Consider the following 12,202-nt stretch of genomic DNA (forward strand, 5'->3'; position numbering starts at 1 on the left):
CCTACGAAGACGTCGCCTAGTAACAAGAATTCCAAGATATCTCATGGTGCCCCCTTGCTCGCCTACCCCAAAATCTCCATGATAGTTCCCTTCATGGAAATAGTTGACTTGGTTAGGTTCATCTGTTGCCCGGAAGCCCTACAGTACTCAATGATTTTTTGAATTGGTTACACCAAGTGTCTCGTTGCACGGGTTATCCGAAAGCAATCTTCGGCAAATAACAAATGAGCGCCGACACGAGCTAATTCGCGAGGCTAATTCAAAAGATGCCCCCAAGCCCGTTCTAACAGTTATTATATGAAGGTAAATATATAACGGCTATTTTCAACCACGAAAACATCCCAAATATTTTCAACCACGAATGTTGTCATGACGAACAACGGGCAAATCTGCTACGCGTCACGAATCCATCCATAGATCACAGACGCGGGCCCTGTCGATATATAAACCAGAAATCCAATATCTTTTTCTGATCGAAGTGAAGGCAAAAAAGATTTCGAAGAAGGAAAAAAAAAAATGGTGGCAGCCATTGCTGCTGCTACTCTTCCAAACACTGCTTTTTTGCCGAAAAATCTCTCCTTTTCCAGCACAAGCCATCAATTCCTTGGTGGGTTCTCAAAAAGACTCTATTTTGATCAGAAATTTGGGAATAGAAGCAAGGATTTGATCGGTTTAGTGGTCGCTTCTGCTGCTGCTGCTAGTAGTAGCGATAGCAGGGGAGCTGGGAGGTTCTATCTAAACTTCACTGGCTTCCCTTTCCCACTTGGCCCGTTCCTCAATAGACGCACAATAAGGACCGAGGTGAGCTAGCTTCGCCGTGCTGTTTCCTTTTAGAATCGTTCTCTGGTAGTTGAGGTACTGAAGTTGTATGATTGCCTATTTTGATTGGTCACTTTGTGTGGTGTGATAAGTTTCGAAGAGATTATTGGGTAGAAGCATAGTTAATAACATGGGGGAAGTGGATACTAAATTTTTATACATGATATTAGTTTGATGTGCTCGTTATTGGCTAGAAAGATTCGTCTTTATTCCATTCAGATACTATCTTTTCATCATTCTAGACATGTCCAATTGCAAGTATGCAGGCTAAAAGCTATGATTTCTTACTGCTAATTTTATATTACTTCTTAGTACCAAATGTCCTTCGATCAGATCCACATGTTGTTTTTGGGATTTGTCGCTGTTATGGCTAGCCATTTTTTAATATTTGGTTCCTCTCCAGTCTCCAAGACTTCATCTTCAAAAAATAATGTAATATTGAAAACCTTGAAAGAATGAATTCACTGGTTGGATCTGTGATCCTGGCCATATAAAATTAGACTATTGAATAGCCCAGCGTTTAATTTATAGGGCATAAATCATTTGTAAGTATGTATGTGTTTCTTCATGCTCTAAAGGGATTGTTTTATTCACTTTGGTTCTCGCTCCTCAAGATTCAAAGAGTGTTCCACCATGTTTCCTTAATCATGTTTTGCAATCTGTCATTCCAGTACTCTAGATTTGAGTGGTATAGAGAGGGATATCTTTATCTCCCATCCTTTTGGAAAGACTGGAATAATCAAACATGATAAACTCATTTTACTACCTCATTTTTTTGGTACAAATTTTACTACCTCATTTATCAGTATCAAAAGAGACTAATGTTCTCTTATGTATATTCCTCTCTCTCTCTCTCTCTCTCTCTCTCTCTCTCTCTCTTACTTAGTTGACATGCATGCAGAAAGACAAACCTTTTCTGGTAATATTGACACTGTCCCTTTTGCTGTTCTGTTATAAGGCTGTGAAAAATTGCATATGGCTCTTTGAACAAGAGCAAGCATTGGGCTTCAGTAGTGTCTCAACAAACATTCGGATGACAGTCATCAAGCTTAAATCCGGAGGGCTGTGGGTCCATGCACCCATCGCTCCAACTAAGGAATGCATTCAGGTTCTTGCTTTATCCATGTCTTTTCCTTCTTTTAATTCTTCTTCTTGTAGTTTACTCGCTTGAAGTATCCATCACCAGAAACCAAAATATTATCTTTTGCTTAAGGGTTACTTAATTATCAGCATAATAAGCCTGTGGATGCTTGATTTAAATCCTTGATCATATGAGAAAAGGAAGCTTACAAGCCAGATGTATGCATGTACAGTGTTAATAAGTACCTGATATTGTTGGTGGCACTTGGAATTACCTAATTTTTTGTACGACTCTGTAGAAAAATTCCATATGCTTTTTAATAATTACCTAATTTGATTAATTGTTTCATTTTATGCCATATGAAATCCCAGATCTTGAAGGAGTTGGATGCTCCTGTTGAACACATTGTCCTGCCCACTTTTGCCTATGAACATAAAATCTTTGTTGGGCCATTCTCAAGAAAGTTCCCACAAGCACAAATTTGGGTGGCCCCTAGGCAGTGGAGTTGGCCAATTAATTTGCCGCTCGAGTTCTTTGGAATCTTCCGGGCCAAAGCTCTAAAAGATGAGGATACTTCAACCCCATGGGCTGATGAGATTGACCAAAAAGTTCTCAGCTCACCAGAAGTTGGTAATGTCTTCATCTTCACTTTATTACTTCTTATCTGGACTTGCATTTGTCATCTTCATCCTCCTTGCCCTCCTGATTTCTGATATATTTTATTTCTTCTGAATGAAGATTTCTCATTATTTCGCAACGAAAATATATTTGGAAGATGAACATTGAGCATTCATTCAAGTTTCTGCAGACATCCTATTCTAAGCCTTTACTTCGTAGTTAAAAAACATTCAGAATATTGCAGGCTTGCATTGGTTAGCCTTTGCTTGCCTGATGATTGAGATGGGTGATTCAGGCTGTAGTTTCTAATCAGATGGTTTAACTTCTTACAGGGATTGGCCCTTATGTAGAGGTAGCATTTTACCATAAACGTTCGCGAACATTATTAGTAACGGATGCTGTCATTTTCGTTCCAAGGCGGCCACCAGAATGTATCAGCAAAGAATCATTGTTAGCATCTGCAAAGAATGGTTTAGCAGTGAAGCTCCTCAGCAAAGGGAAGGAAGTTCCAGAGGAACCTGTTGTTGACAATAAGATAAATCGTCAAAAAGGTGAGTATGCTATTTGACTGATTAATTCCATCCCATTATAGTCTGTTCTTCATGTTCCTGGTTATTTTTTCTATGAGTTTGGGTGTTTCTAAGAACATATGATGACAAATTAGGTATGGTCAGATCCAGTTTATTTTATGTCTTGCAGATGGCCCTAGGCAAGTCTAAGGCATATATATATATATATATATATATATATATATATATATATATATATGATTCCTTTTTTGAGCAAACATATTTATGATTATGGATCACCGAACTAGAGAAAAATCATAAATATATGTGACTCTGTCCATGAGAAACAAGGGATAAATTAACAAGAATATCAGGTAAATGTGGGAACCATGCTTTTCAGGATTCATGTTTGAATCTTGATTAGTTATGCTCTTAAACTAGTAAGCAACCACCAATTGGCTGAGAAAAACATTTAACCCTTCAATACTGTGATTTTGTTAGTATAAGTGAAGGAATTATAACATCATCGGTGTACATAACAAAATAAACTTAAAGTATGAGGCTTCGAAGAAAACCTGTGTTTCCATTGTTTAGGGTTTCAAACATAAAATCCTTATCGACGAGGTTCAAAGCTTGAGCCTGTTAACAAAGAACCTTACAAATTTAGACTTTGATTATAGCTAATTAGAAAAAGATTGATGCCATAGGATGCAACTCCAGCTTCAGTAAGATGCATTGCCTGCCAAATCAGAATCTGACGTAGCAGATTTGGATCCAAGTAAGAATATTATCATCACAAGTGCAATGGATCATTGATCAGATAATCTGAGATGACCCATGGAACTGTTATATCGGAAAATGTCGGTGAATCTGTTACAGGTTCACATTCATTTACTAAATAGCTAACTAGTGCTGGCTCAAAATCAACCATTGGACCGAGCTGAAAATTGGAGGCAATGAAGGTCTATTCCCTTTTTTCAGCATCTGCATTGGATCACAAATTAGTGTCATGAAGCTGCTGCTATAGTTGCTCAACTCATAAGTTTTCCTGCAGTTCCGCCCATAATTTAGTTTGAATGACCTGGATCTTGAAGATCATTAATCCCATATCTGCCACCAGATCTGGATGATATCTGAAGGGAAAGAAGCTTGATTTGTCGTCTTCCAGATGACATACGTAGATCTTAGATCAGATAGGCAGATCAGATGTAGCAGCTTTCAGAATCTTTCACCGATGCATCTAGAATCCAGTTCTAGTGTTCTGGATTGAAATGGCAGCTGTTCTCAGAACCACAATTGGATCTAAATGAAATCTGGAAGCAAAGGAGCCTGATAGATCTTCTACAACAGGCTTGCAGTAAATTACCGGCCAGACCTGTAATTAAAATTTTCCATTGACTGTCGTTGTGGAATGATCACCTCGCAGTTTAGTTTTGCCAAACTATGCAAACATAGCTTCTTGAACCAACATGCAAGCATATTGAGATTGGTCTTCAACCTGCAATAAATTAAAAAAAATTAAAGTCCCTGTTGTAGCAAGGACTGCACATGAAAATCTTTGTTTTTATAGCATAGCAGCCTTCATGAGCTATAGGAGTTTGGAACTTTGACATGAGATCATGTGATTCGGGCTCAGCACATCATCGAACCGTATACATGATTGATTGGGTTGCAGGCGACAACAGAGGCAACCTGAAATTGAAAACAATTTAAAAGAGCCCAGTCCTGCATTTGACTGGGCTATTCTCCTCACAGCTTGGCAAGAGACACCGTCCCTGTTATTTTAAGACTTCAGCACCCAAGCAAGGAGTGACAGCAAGAAGAAACGAGAAAACTTGGCTCGGTCATAGCAATAGTGAGCAATGGTATACATCGTACCGGCCTAAATCGGGCAGTACAGAACATACTATACCGTACCAGTTCGGTACTAGTACTCGGTACAGGTGGCGTACCTCGGTACAGGTGGCGTACCTTGGTACATCAAAAAAAAATTGTATTGTACCATACCGACACTGTATTAGTGTGGTACCCATACAGGGTCTGGTACCGAGATGGCGAACCTTGATAATGAGGCTTGAACGTGCATGCATGGGCGGACATTCCTTCTGCCCTGATGCTTGCACTATAGCTTGAGGAAAGAGAGAGGGTATCCTAGTCTTCTTCCTCTTTATTTCCATCTAAGCCCACAACAAACCCTTACATTGGATTCATGATTCACTTACCTCCTTAACTTGATTGACTCAGAACAAGCAAAGCTTGATGTCTGAATTCAGCTCAATGAAGTTCAATGGGGTTGGACCCTTAAGGAAGACAATAGGATTTGTAATAAAGCCATCTTACGTTGATATCCACTCATGTAATAGTAGTCCAAAACAGCTCTGTAAGATAACTGGTGCTGGCTAGCTGTTCCACCTCATGTGATGCACATCTAGAATTATCTCATATGGTACCAAAATGTAAGGTTTCCATGAGTCTCCTTGGGCCTAAACAAATTATATAGTCCAAAATTGGTTCATAAGACCGAGATCCGATAGTAATCACCAAAATAAACTTACCAATTATACTAATATGTGTAGAATGTATACCCAACAATGATTCTTTGTCGACTTAAGACTTTCCAAGATATGGATTATGTTGGCATAGCATCAAAATACTCAATATATCCCATTATTTAGGAGTTCATGATATATTGTCCTTCTATTGATGAATATTGTATCTTTTATTTGTCATAATTATGTGCGCATGTAGATCGGAATTTATGCTGATATTGTCGACTGCTTTAATTTCCCCATTCTGCATCTGCAAGACAGACTTGGCTTGACAAACTACGTAAGGTCATAAAATCTTTCTGACCAGACATAGAGCTCATCTGAGCTTCACAAAATCATATACCAAAACTAGTTGGTTGAAGGTAGATAGTTTGATATTCTGGGAGGATGATCCAGAAACTTTTGTGTACCTAAATTCCTTCGCCCTGTCACTAGGAGTTGTTTAATGTAAGAATTCACTTGAAGTTTTCCATAATTATTGTAGCACTTGGGGAGAACTACAGAGCACTTTAGAGCCCACAAGTGGTTTATTTTTCTGTTCATCTCTAGTGCATGCTAATTTTATCACGGTTTTATTTTCATAAAAGATATGATTCAATTGTGATAAAGCTTTTCTGGATCCTTAGACATGATTGCTGATAGATAGTGCTGCTACTAGATCACTTGCATCTATTTGTGATGCTTAAATGGACCCCAGCACGCTATGAACGCAATGAATCAGAGATGATATATTGATCTTTCTTTCATATTACTATCTTAATGCACAATCTTGTGTTATGAAAGAACAATTGTTGTTCATATTGAACTTGAAGATCCATGCTAAACTTTTTTGCATCAATACAACTCCAGCGTCCCCCACCCACCCAAAGAACAGAAAAAGAAAAAAGAAAAAGGAAACAACTCTGTGGTCTTATTTTTCTGTTCATCTCTAGTACATGCTAATTTTATCACGGTCTTATTTTCATAAAAGATATGATTCGATTGTGATAAAGCTTTTCTGGATCCTTAGACATGATTGCTGATAGATAGTGCTGCTACTAGATCACTTGCATCTATTTGTGATGCTTAGATGGACCCCGGCATGCAATGAATCAGAGATGATATATTGATCTTTCTTTCATATTACAATCTTAATGCACAATCTTGTGTTATGAAAGAACAATTGTTGTTCATATGGAACTTGAAGATCCATGATAAACTTTTTTGCATCAATATAACTCCAGTCCCCACCCACCCAATGAACAAAGAAAAGAAAAAAAGAAAAAGGAAACAACTCTGTGGTCCATCAACAGAAGCAAAAGCCCCCAAACGCCTTCCTTTTCCCAAACTCACACACACACAAAAGGAGGAAAAAAGAATTCTGCAGGGATGCTAAAGTTTCTGCATCAGCAACACTCAGAGCCAAAGTTTCAACATCAACAAAACCCACAGCCAAAAAATTTAAAAATGCATATATAAGAAAAGAAAGAATTCTTCGGTGATGCTAAAATTTCTATATCAACAATGCCCATAGCCAAAAGTTTCAACATCAAAAAAATCCAACCGCAGCCAAAAAAAATTAAAAACAAAAAGAGTGGCTTGCCAAGAAATTTATAAAGTTAAACAAATAAAAGAATGATTTGCTAAAAAAACTTAAAAATCACAAATTTATTCATGCGGTGAGCGTGGATCGAACACGCGACCTTCAGATCTTCAGTCTGACGCTCTCCCAACTGAGCTATCCCCGCATTGCATGAAATTATTACTCACTATTTATATTTGCTATTATAAAAGCTATGATTTACTCACTATTTGTATTTACTATTATAAAAGCAATGATTCTGGAGAACATTTCTGGCATCATTTTAAGTCCTGAGTTACACCATGTCATCAGCAAGTTGATTTGAGAACACTGCCAAACTCCTGGAAGAAATCATGCTTGTCAATGAAGTCAGTCGATTATAACAAAAATGATTAAATTCCATATGCACACTGTATGTCAACCAAAACTGCATCTTTCTCTCTAGGACTCCAAACAGGTTATTTGCCAACAAGATGAATATTAAATTGAAGAAAAAATTGATCTCCTTGTTGAAGTGCTAATGTAAAATGAGATTCTCTGTTGATCCTTCCAAAGCTGAAGCATATTGCCATGGCAGTCAGCTTCCTATGCACCTTCTAGGTTTTATCTAACTGCTAGTTTCTTCTTGTTCAATGCTAGACCTTCTACAGTACTTTCTAGCAGGTCATACAAGAACTTTGTAGAGTAAATCTTTACTGCTATTATATTTGTCTCCATCCTTACAGGGTGGGAAAGAATGGTTCTGCAGATCTTGTTTCTCGGCCCTTCAAATCTTCTGGAGCCCACTGCAAGCTTCGCTCAGATGTCACAGAAGTTGATCGTTTCTCCCATCGTGAAGACATTAGTTTTTAGCAAAGTTCCAGAAAAGGTGTGTATCATGATCTGCTGAAATAAAAAACGTTTCTAATTTAAGCTACTATTCCTGCTTGTTTCATCCTTGTTCATGACTTCTTAAGTGTTTGTAGTAAATTTGCATGCCGATTTGTTATGCCCCTAGCATGATACGCCATACTGGCTCAAACCAGACGGTACGGGACATACCGTACCATACCAGTTTAGCTAATATCCAGTATGGGTGGTGTACTACACCATATTGTATCGACACTGTGCTAGTATGGTACTAGTACAGATCTGGTAGTGAGATAATAAACTTTGGACTCTAGTGTCCTGTCATATGTGCCTCCACTGAAAAATTTAAAAATCCAATTGTTAGAAGGATAGCTGGCTGGTTTGATAAGATTTCAAGTCCTAAGAAAGATGCTGCAGGTTGTAGTTGTCTTGAACTTCAAACAGGACATGGAGTCTGATGGAAATATATCTGTCATTCGTGCACCCATCAAAAATTCACTTGCAATATTTGTTGTACCATTTTCCAAGAGCGTGACTTTTATGATGTGGTCCCTTTTGAAATGAAGCAGGCCAACAATTATGATTTGCCATTGGGGTGCAATCAGCAACCACACTTTTGTGCATGTGTGCGCATTTGAGCAAGAGAGATCAAGAGTTTTCACTTTCGGCCATGATAAAAAGATGGCAGTTTAATAACCTTATTTCCTGCATAGCTTTTGCATCTTTTCATATATGCTGCTCTCTCAGCATCACACAAGTTAGATATGTTAACTACACATGACCTTTACAATCTTTTTATTAGTATGCATCTGAAGAAGCATCAATGCTTTTGTAGCAATGCCTTATGTTGATGAATCATTTGCACTCTACTTTTACAGATGCATATATTGAAATTTTATGAACACAGTATTTTCCTGTATGATGAGAGAAACCGGGCATAGATTCAGTTTTATATGCGCAATTTTCAGGTGAGGGATTGGGTCGATCGGATCGCTAAAGACTGGCCATTCAGGCGGATAATCCCTGCCCATTTTGCTGCTCCAATAAACGCAAGCAGGTCAGACTTCTTGGCAGCATTTACTTTCCTTGATGAGCTTCTGGGTGAGCGCTTTGTCACAAGGCCTTCACTGTCTCTTGTCTTCGCATCCCTCATGGGGAGAGCAACCAGTTACTTCCCACCGGATGATATGAAGACCTTGTCATCCCTCGACGAATTCTTGGTGTCAGTTGGAGCTGTGAAGAAAACTGTTTCAGGAAGAAAACGGTAACAATGCGAAGACAGTGTACATTTCATGTGCCTGTCCGCCATTCTGGAATAGATTACTGTACATAGAGTTTACTCAGCCATACTCTTTTATTTTACTCGGATCAAAACAAAGAATGTAGACTCAGAGGGATGTAGTCTCTGGGTCTTCTTTTTTTTTGTCACCATAATGTTGGATGATTTCTTTGTTATAGGTAATGACTTTAAGGTTGTTTAATAGAAGAGCATGGCTAATGCTGCTGAAGTAAGATCGGCTGAGTAATTAGTGAGAAAGCATTTGATGCCTAACAGGATTTCTTACATGCACTGCTGTAATAGTATGGGCCATATCTACACCCCTTATGGAGAACAAACGTTCTTTTAATTACAAAATCTGTATCATTTGATGGATTTAGAGTCTGAATTTTGTATGGTAAAGGTGAAAGTTCATTATTCAGACTCTTGCCAGCATTCCTTGGTATATAGTATGTGAATGGGACTTGCTGTTGGTGACTTGGTGACACTATCGAAAAGGATTCTGACATATATGGTGACTTGTCCAGTACATAAAATCAGATGCAAACATTTCATGGGCAGCCTTTATATATGCCGCTCATTACAACTGTGGAAAGAGATGAGGATATTAATAGCATATTATAACTTCTCAGGTCCATAATTATTCTCAGTGAATAGTGAATACTAAATAATTTCTAAAGCTAGAAATATTAGCTGTTCCCAAGAAAAAGTAAAATATTAGCCGTACTAGAACTTTGTAATCTACTCATTTTTTTGGCTTACAAGTCTTCGCGATCGTTTGAAATGGGTATGAGAATTGTTGGAAATAGATAAACTTAATTGTGCATTGATCCAAGAGATGTTATTTAAGACATTTGTATTTCCAAAAAGACCTTTTAGCTTACCTATGAAATTTACTTAGAATTCCTCTTCATGAGTAAAACTTTAAATATGACTCTTAGTATTTTGTATAGAGGTTACTTGAAGGGTTGTAAAATCCTCTTTATAAAGGGTTGTTACTTGAGTCATTTTGTATTGAAGAGAGTTGCAGAAATTTAATATAGAGTAAAGTCCTCTTCATTCCTTAGTGAAATATACTACAATATTCTTTTCCTCTATCCACCTCTTCAAAGTGGTATCAGAGCAAGATCATGGCTACCGGAGTGCTTCCCATTCCTCGTCTTACCAATACCAACTATGAAAATTGGAGTATCCAAAAGAATGACACATGGGAGCTTACCACTCTTCCAGAATGCCATGAACCCATCGGAGTGAAATGGGTTTATAAGGTAAAGAAGAACGCAGAAGGAAAGATAGAAAAATACAAGGCTTGCTTAGTAGCTAAAGGCTACAAACAGCAAGCCGGGATTGACTACGAGGAGGTATTTGCTCCCGTAGCTCGTATGGAGACAATTCGCCTAGTAATTTCTGGCAGCACAAAACAATTGGAGAATCTACCAACTAGATGTGAAGTCGGCCTTTTTGAATGGTTTATTAGAAGAAGAAGTATATGTTGAGCAACCTAAAGGGTATGTGAAGAAGGAATGCAAAGAGAAGGTTTTAAAGCTAAAGAAGGCACTTTATGGCTTAAAACAAGCTCCAAGAGCTTGGAACTCAAGGATTGACAGCTACTTCAAAGCAAACGGCTTCAAGCAATGTCCCTCTGAGTATGCTGTGTATGAAAAAGAAAAAAATTCTAACATATTACTTGTTTGTTTGTATGTGGATGATCTCATCTTTACAGGTAACGATCCACAAATGATTGAAGAATTCAAGCATGTTATGATGAAGGAATTTGAGATGACAGACATGGGACTCGTGACATACTTTCTTGGTTTGGAAGTCAAACAACATGAAGAAGGAATTTTCAATCCCAAGAAGGCTATGCTAAAGAAATCTTGAAGAGATTCAAAATGGAAGATTGTAATCCTATAAGCACCTCCGTTGATTGTGGAGCAAAAATATCAAAAGAAGATGAAGGAAAGGTTGTTGACCCTACTCTCTACAGAAGCTTAGTGGGAAGTTTGAGGTATATGACCTGTACAAGGCCGGACATATTATATGCAGTCGGCTTAGTCAGTAGATTTATGGAAGAGCCCAAATCAATGCATCGGAAGGCAGCAAAGAGGATTCTTCGGTACATCCGAGGTACTATTACTGATGGACCATTTTATTCTCATCTTGATAATTTTGAACTTGTTGGCTACTCAGATAGTGATTGGGCTGGAGACATGGATGACCGTAAAAGTACTTCTGGATTCGCATTTTTTTATGGGAAATGCAGTATTTTCATGGATGTCAAAGAAGCAACCTATTGTTACTCTTTGTACATGTGAAACTGAATATGTTGCTGCATCTGCATGTGTATCACATGCAATATGGCTAAGAAACTTGCTAAAGGAAGTTGGTTCTGAGCAAAAGAAGCCCACTAAGATAAACATTGATAACAAATCAGCCATTGCACTAGGAAAGAATCCGGTGTATCATCAAAGAAGCAAACATATTAATATTCGTTTTCATTCAATCCGGGAACATGTGAAGAATAAAGAGGTAGTGCTACAATATGTGAAGACTCAAGATCAAGTGGCTGATATATTCACTAAACCCTTGAAAGTAGACCTCTTCATCAAGTTTAAAAGTTCTCTTGGTATGATAAAGAAAGAACAATTAAGTTTAAGGGGGGGTGTTGGAAGTTGATAAACTTAATTATGCTGAAAAATTCAAAGGGTCATATGAAGTATCCAAAGGGTCATATGAAGTATTCAAAGGGTCATATGAAGTATCCAAAGGGTCATATGGATAATCTAAAAGGTCTCATTATGATGTACTTATTAGGGGTGTTAAAAGGTCACTTCTAGTGCCTATAAATATGTGACTATCATGAAGAAGAATGCATGGAAGAAAAAGGAAAGGAGTGGTAGATAGAGAGGGCTTGAAAGAAAAATTGTATTCCTCTTT

The 12,202-nt window shown here is 37.9% G+C and overlaps 1 protein-coding gene and 1 non-coding gene across 3 annotated transcripts; one reads left to right on the plus strand and one right to left on the minus strand.

Annotated features, from left to right (window-relative positions):
• The first annotated feature begins 466 nt into the window (after positions 1–466).
• On the plus strand, positions 467–9,642 carry LOC103696205. 2 transcript variants are annotated; one of them, XM_008777741.3, is made up of 6 exons: positions 467–801; positions 1,778–1,927; positions 2,272–2,530; positions 2,851–3,069; positions 7,863–8,005; positions 8,955–9,642. In XM_008777741.3, the coding sequence occupies exons 1-6, from the start codon at positions 517–519 to the stop codon at positions 9,252–9,254; spliced, it is 1,356 nt and encodes a 451-aa protein (XP_008775963.1). In that variant the 5' UTR covers positions 467–516; the 3' UTR covers positions 9,255–9,642. The 2 variants fall into 2 exon arrangements, with proteins under 2 accessions (XP_008775963.1, XP_017695884.1); XM_017840395.3 differs by lacking the exon at positions 1,778–1,927 and having other exon boundaries at positions 468–801.
• TRNAF-GAA lies at positions 7,231–7,303 on the minus strand. Its single transcript has one exon. It is a non-coding gene; the product is annotated as a tRNA-Phe (tRNA).
• Positions 9,643–12,202: the final 2,560 nt, after the last annotated feature.

The sequence above is a fragment of the Phoenix dactylifera genome, unplaced genomic scaffold (assembly GCF_009389715.1).
Source record: "Phoenix dactylifera cultivar Barhee BC4 unplaced genomic scaffold, palm_55x_up_171113_PBpolish2nd_filt_p 000138F, whole genome shotgun sequence".
Classification (NCBI taxonomy): domain Eukaryota; kingdom Viridiplantae; phylum Streptophyta; class Magnoliopsida; order Arecales; family Arecaceae; genus Phoenix; species Phoenix dactylifera.

Excerpts from the sequence above, each read along its gene's own strand:
- LOC103696205 (XM_008777741.3), top strand. The coding sequence starts at position 517 with ATGGTGGCAGCCATTGCTGCTGCTACTCTTCCAAACACTGCTTTTTTG. Across the intron at positions 1,928-2,271 it reads CAACTAAGGAATGCATTCAG|ATCTTGAAGGAGTTGGATGC; the intron begins GTTCTTGCTTTA and ends ATGAAATCCCAG. Across the intron at positions 3,070-7,862 it reads TAAGATAAATCGTCAAAAAG|GGTGGGAAAGAATGGTTCTG; the intron begins GTGAGTATGCTA and ends CCATCCTTACAG.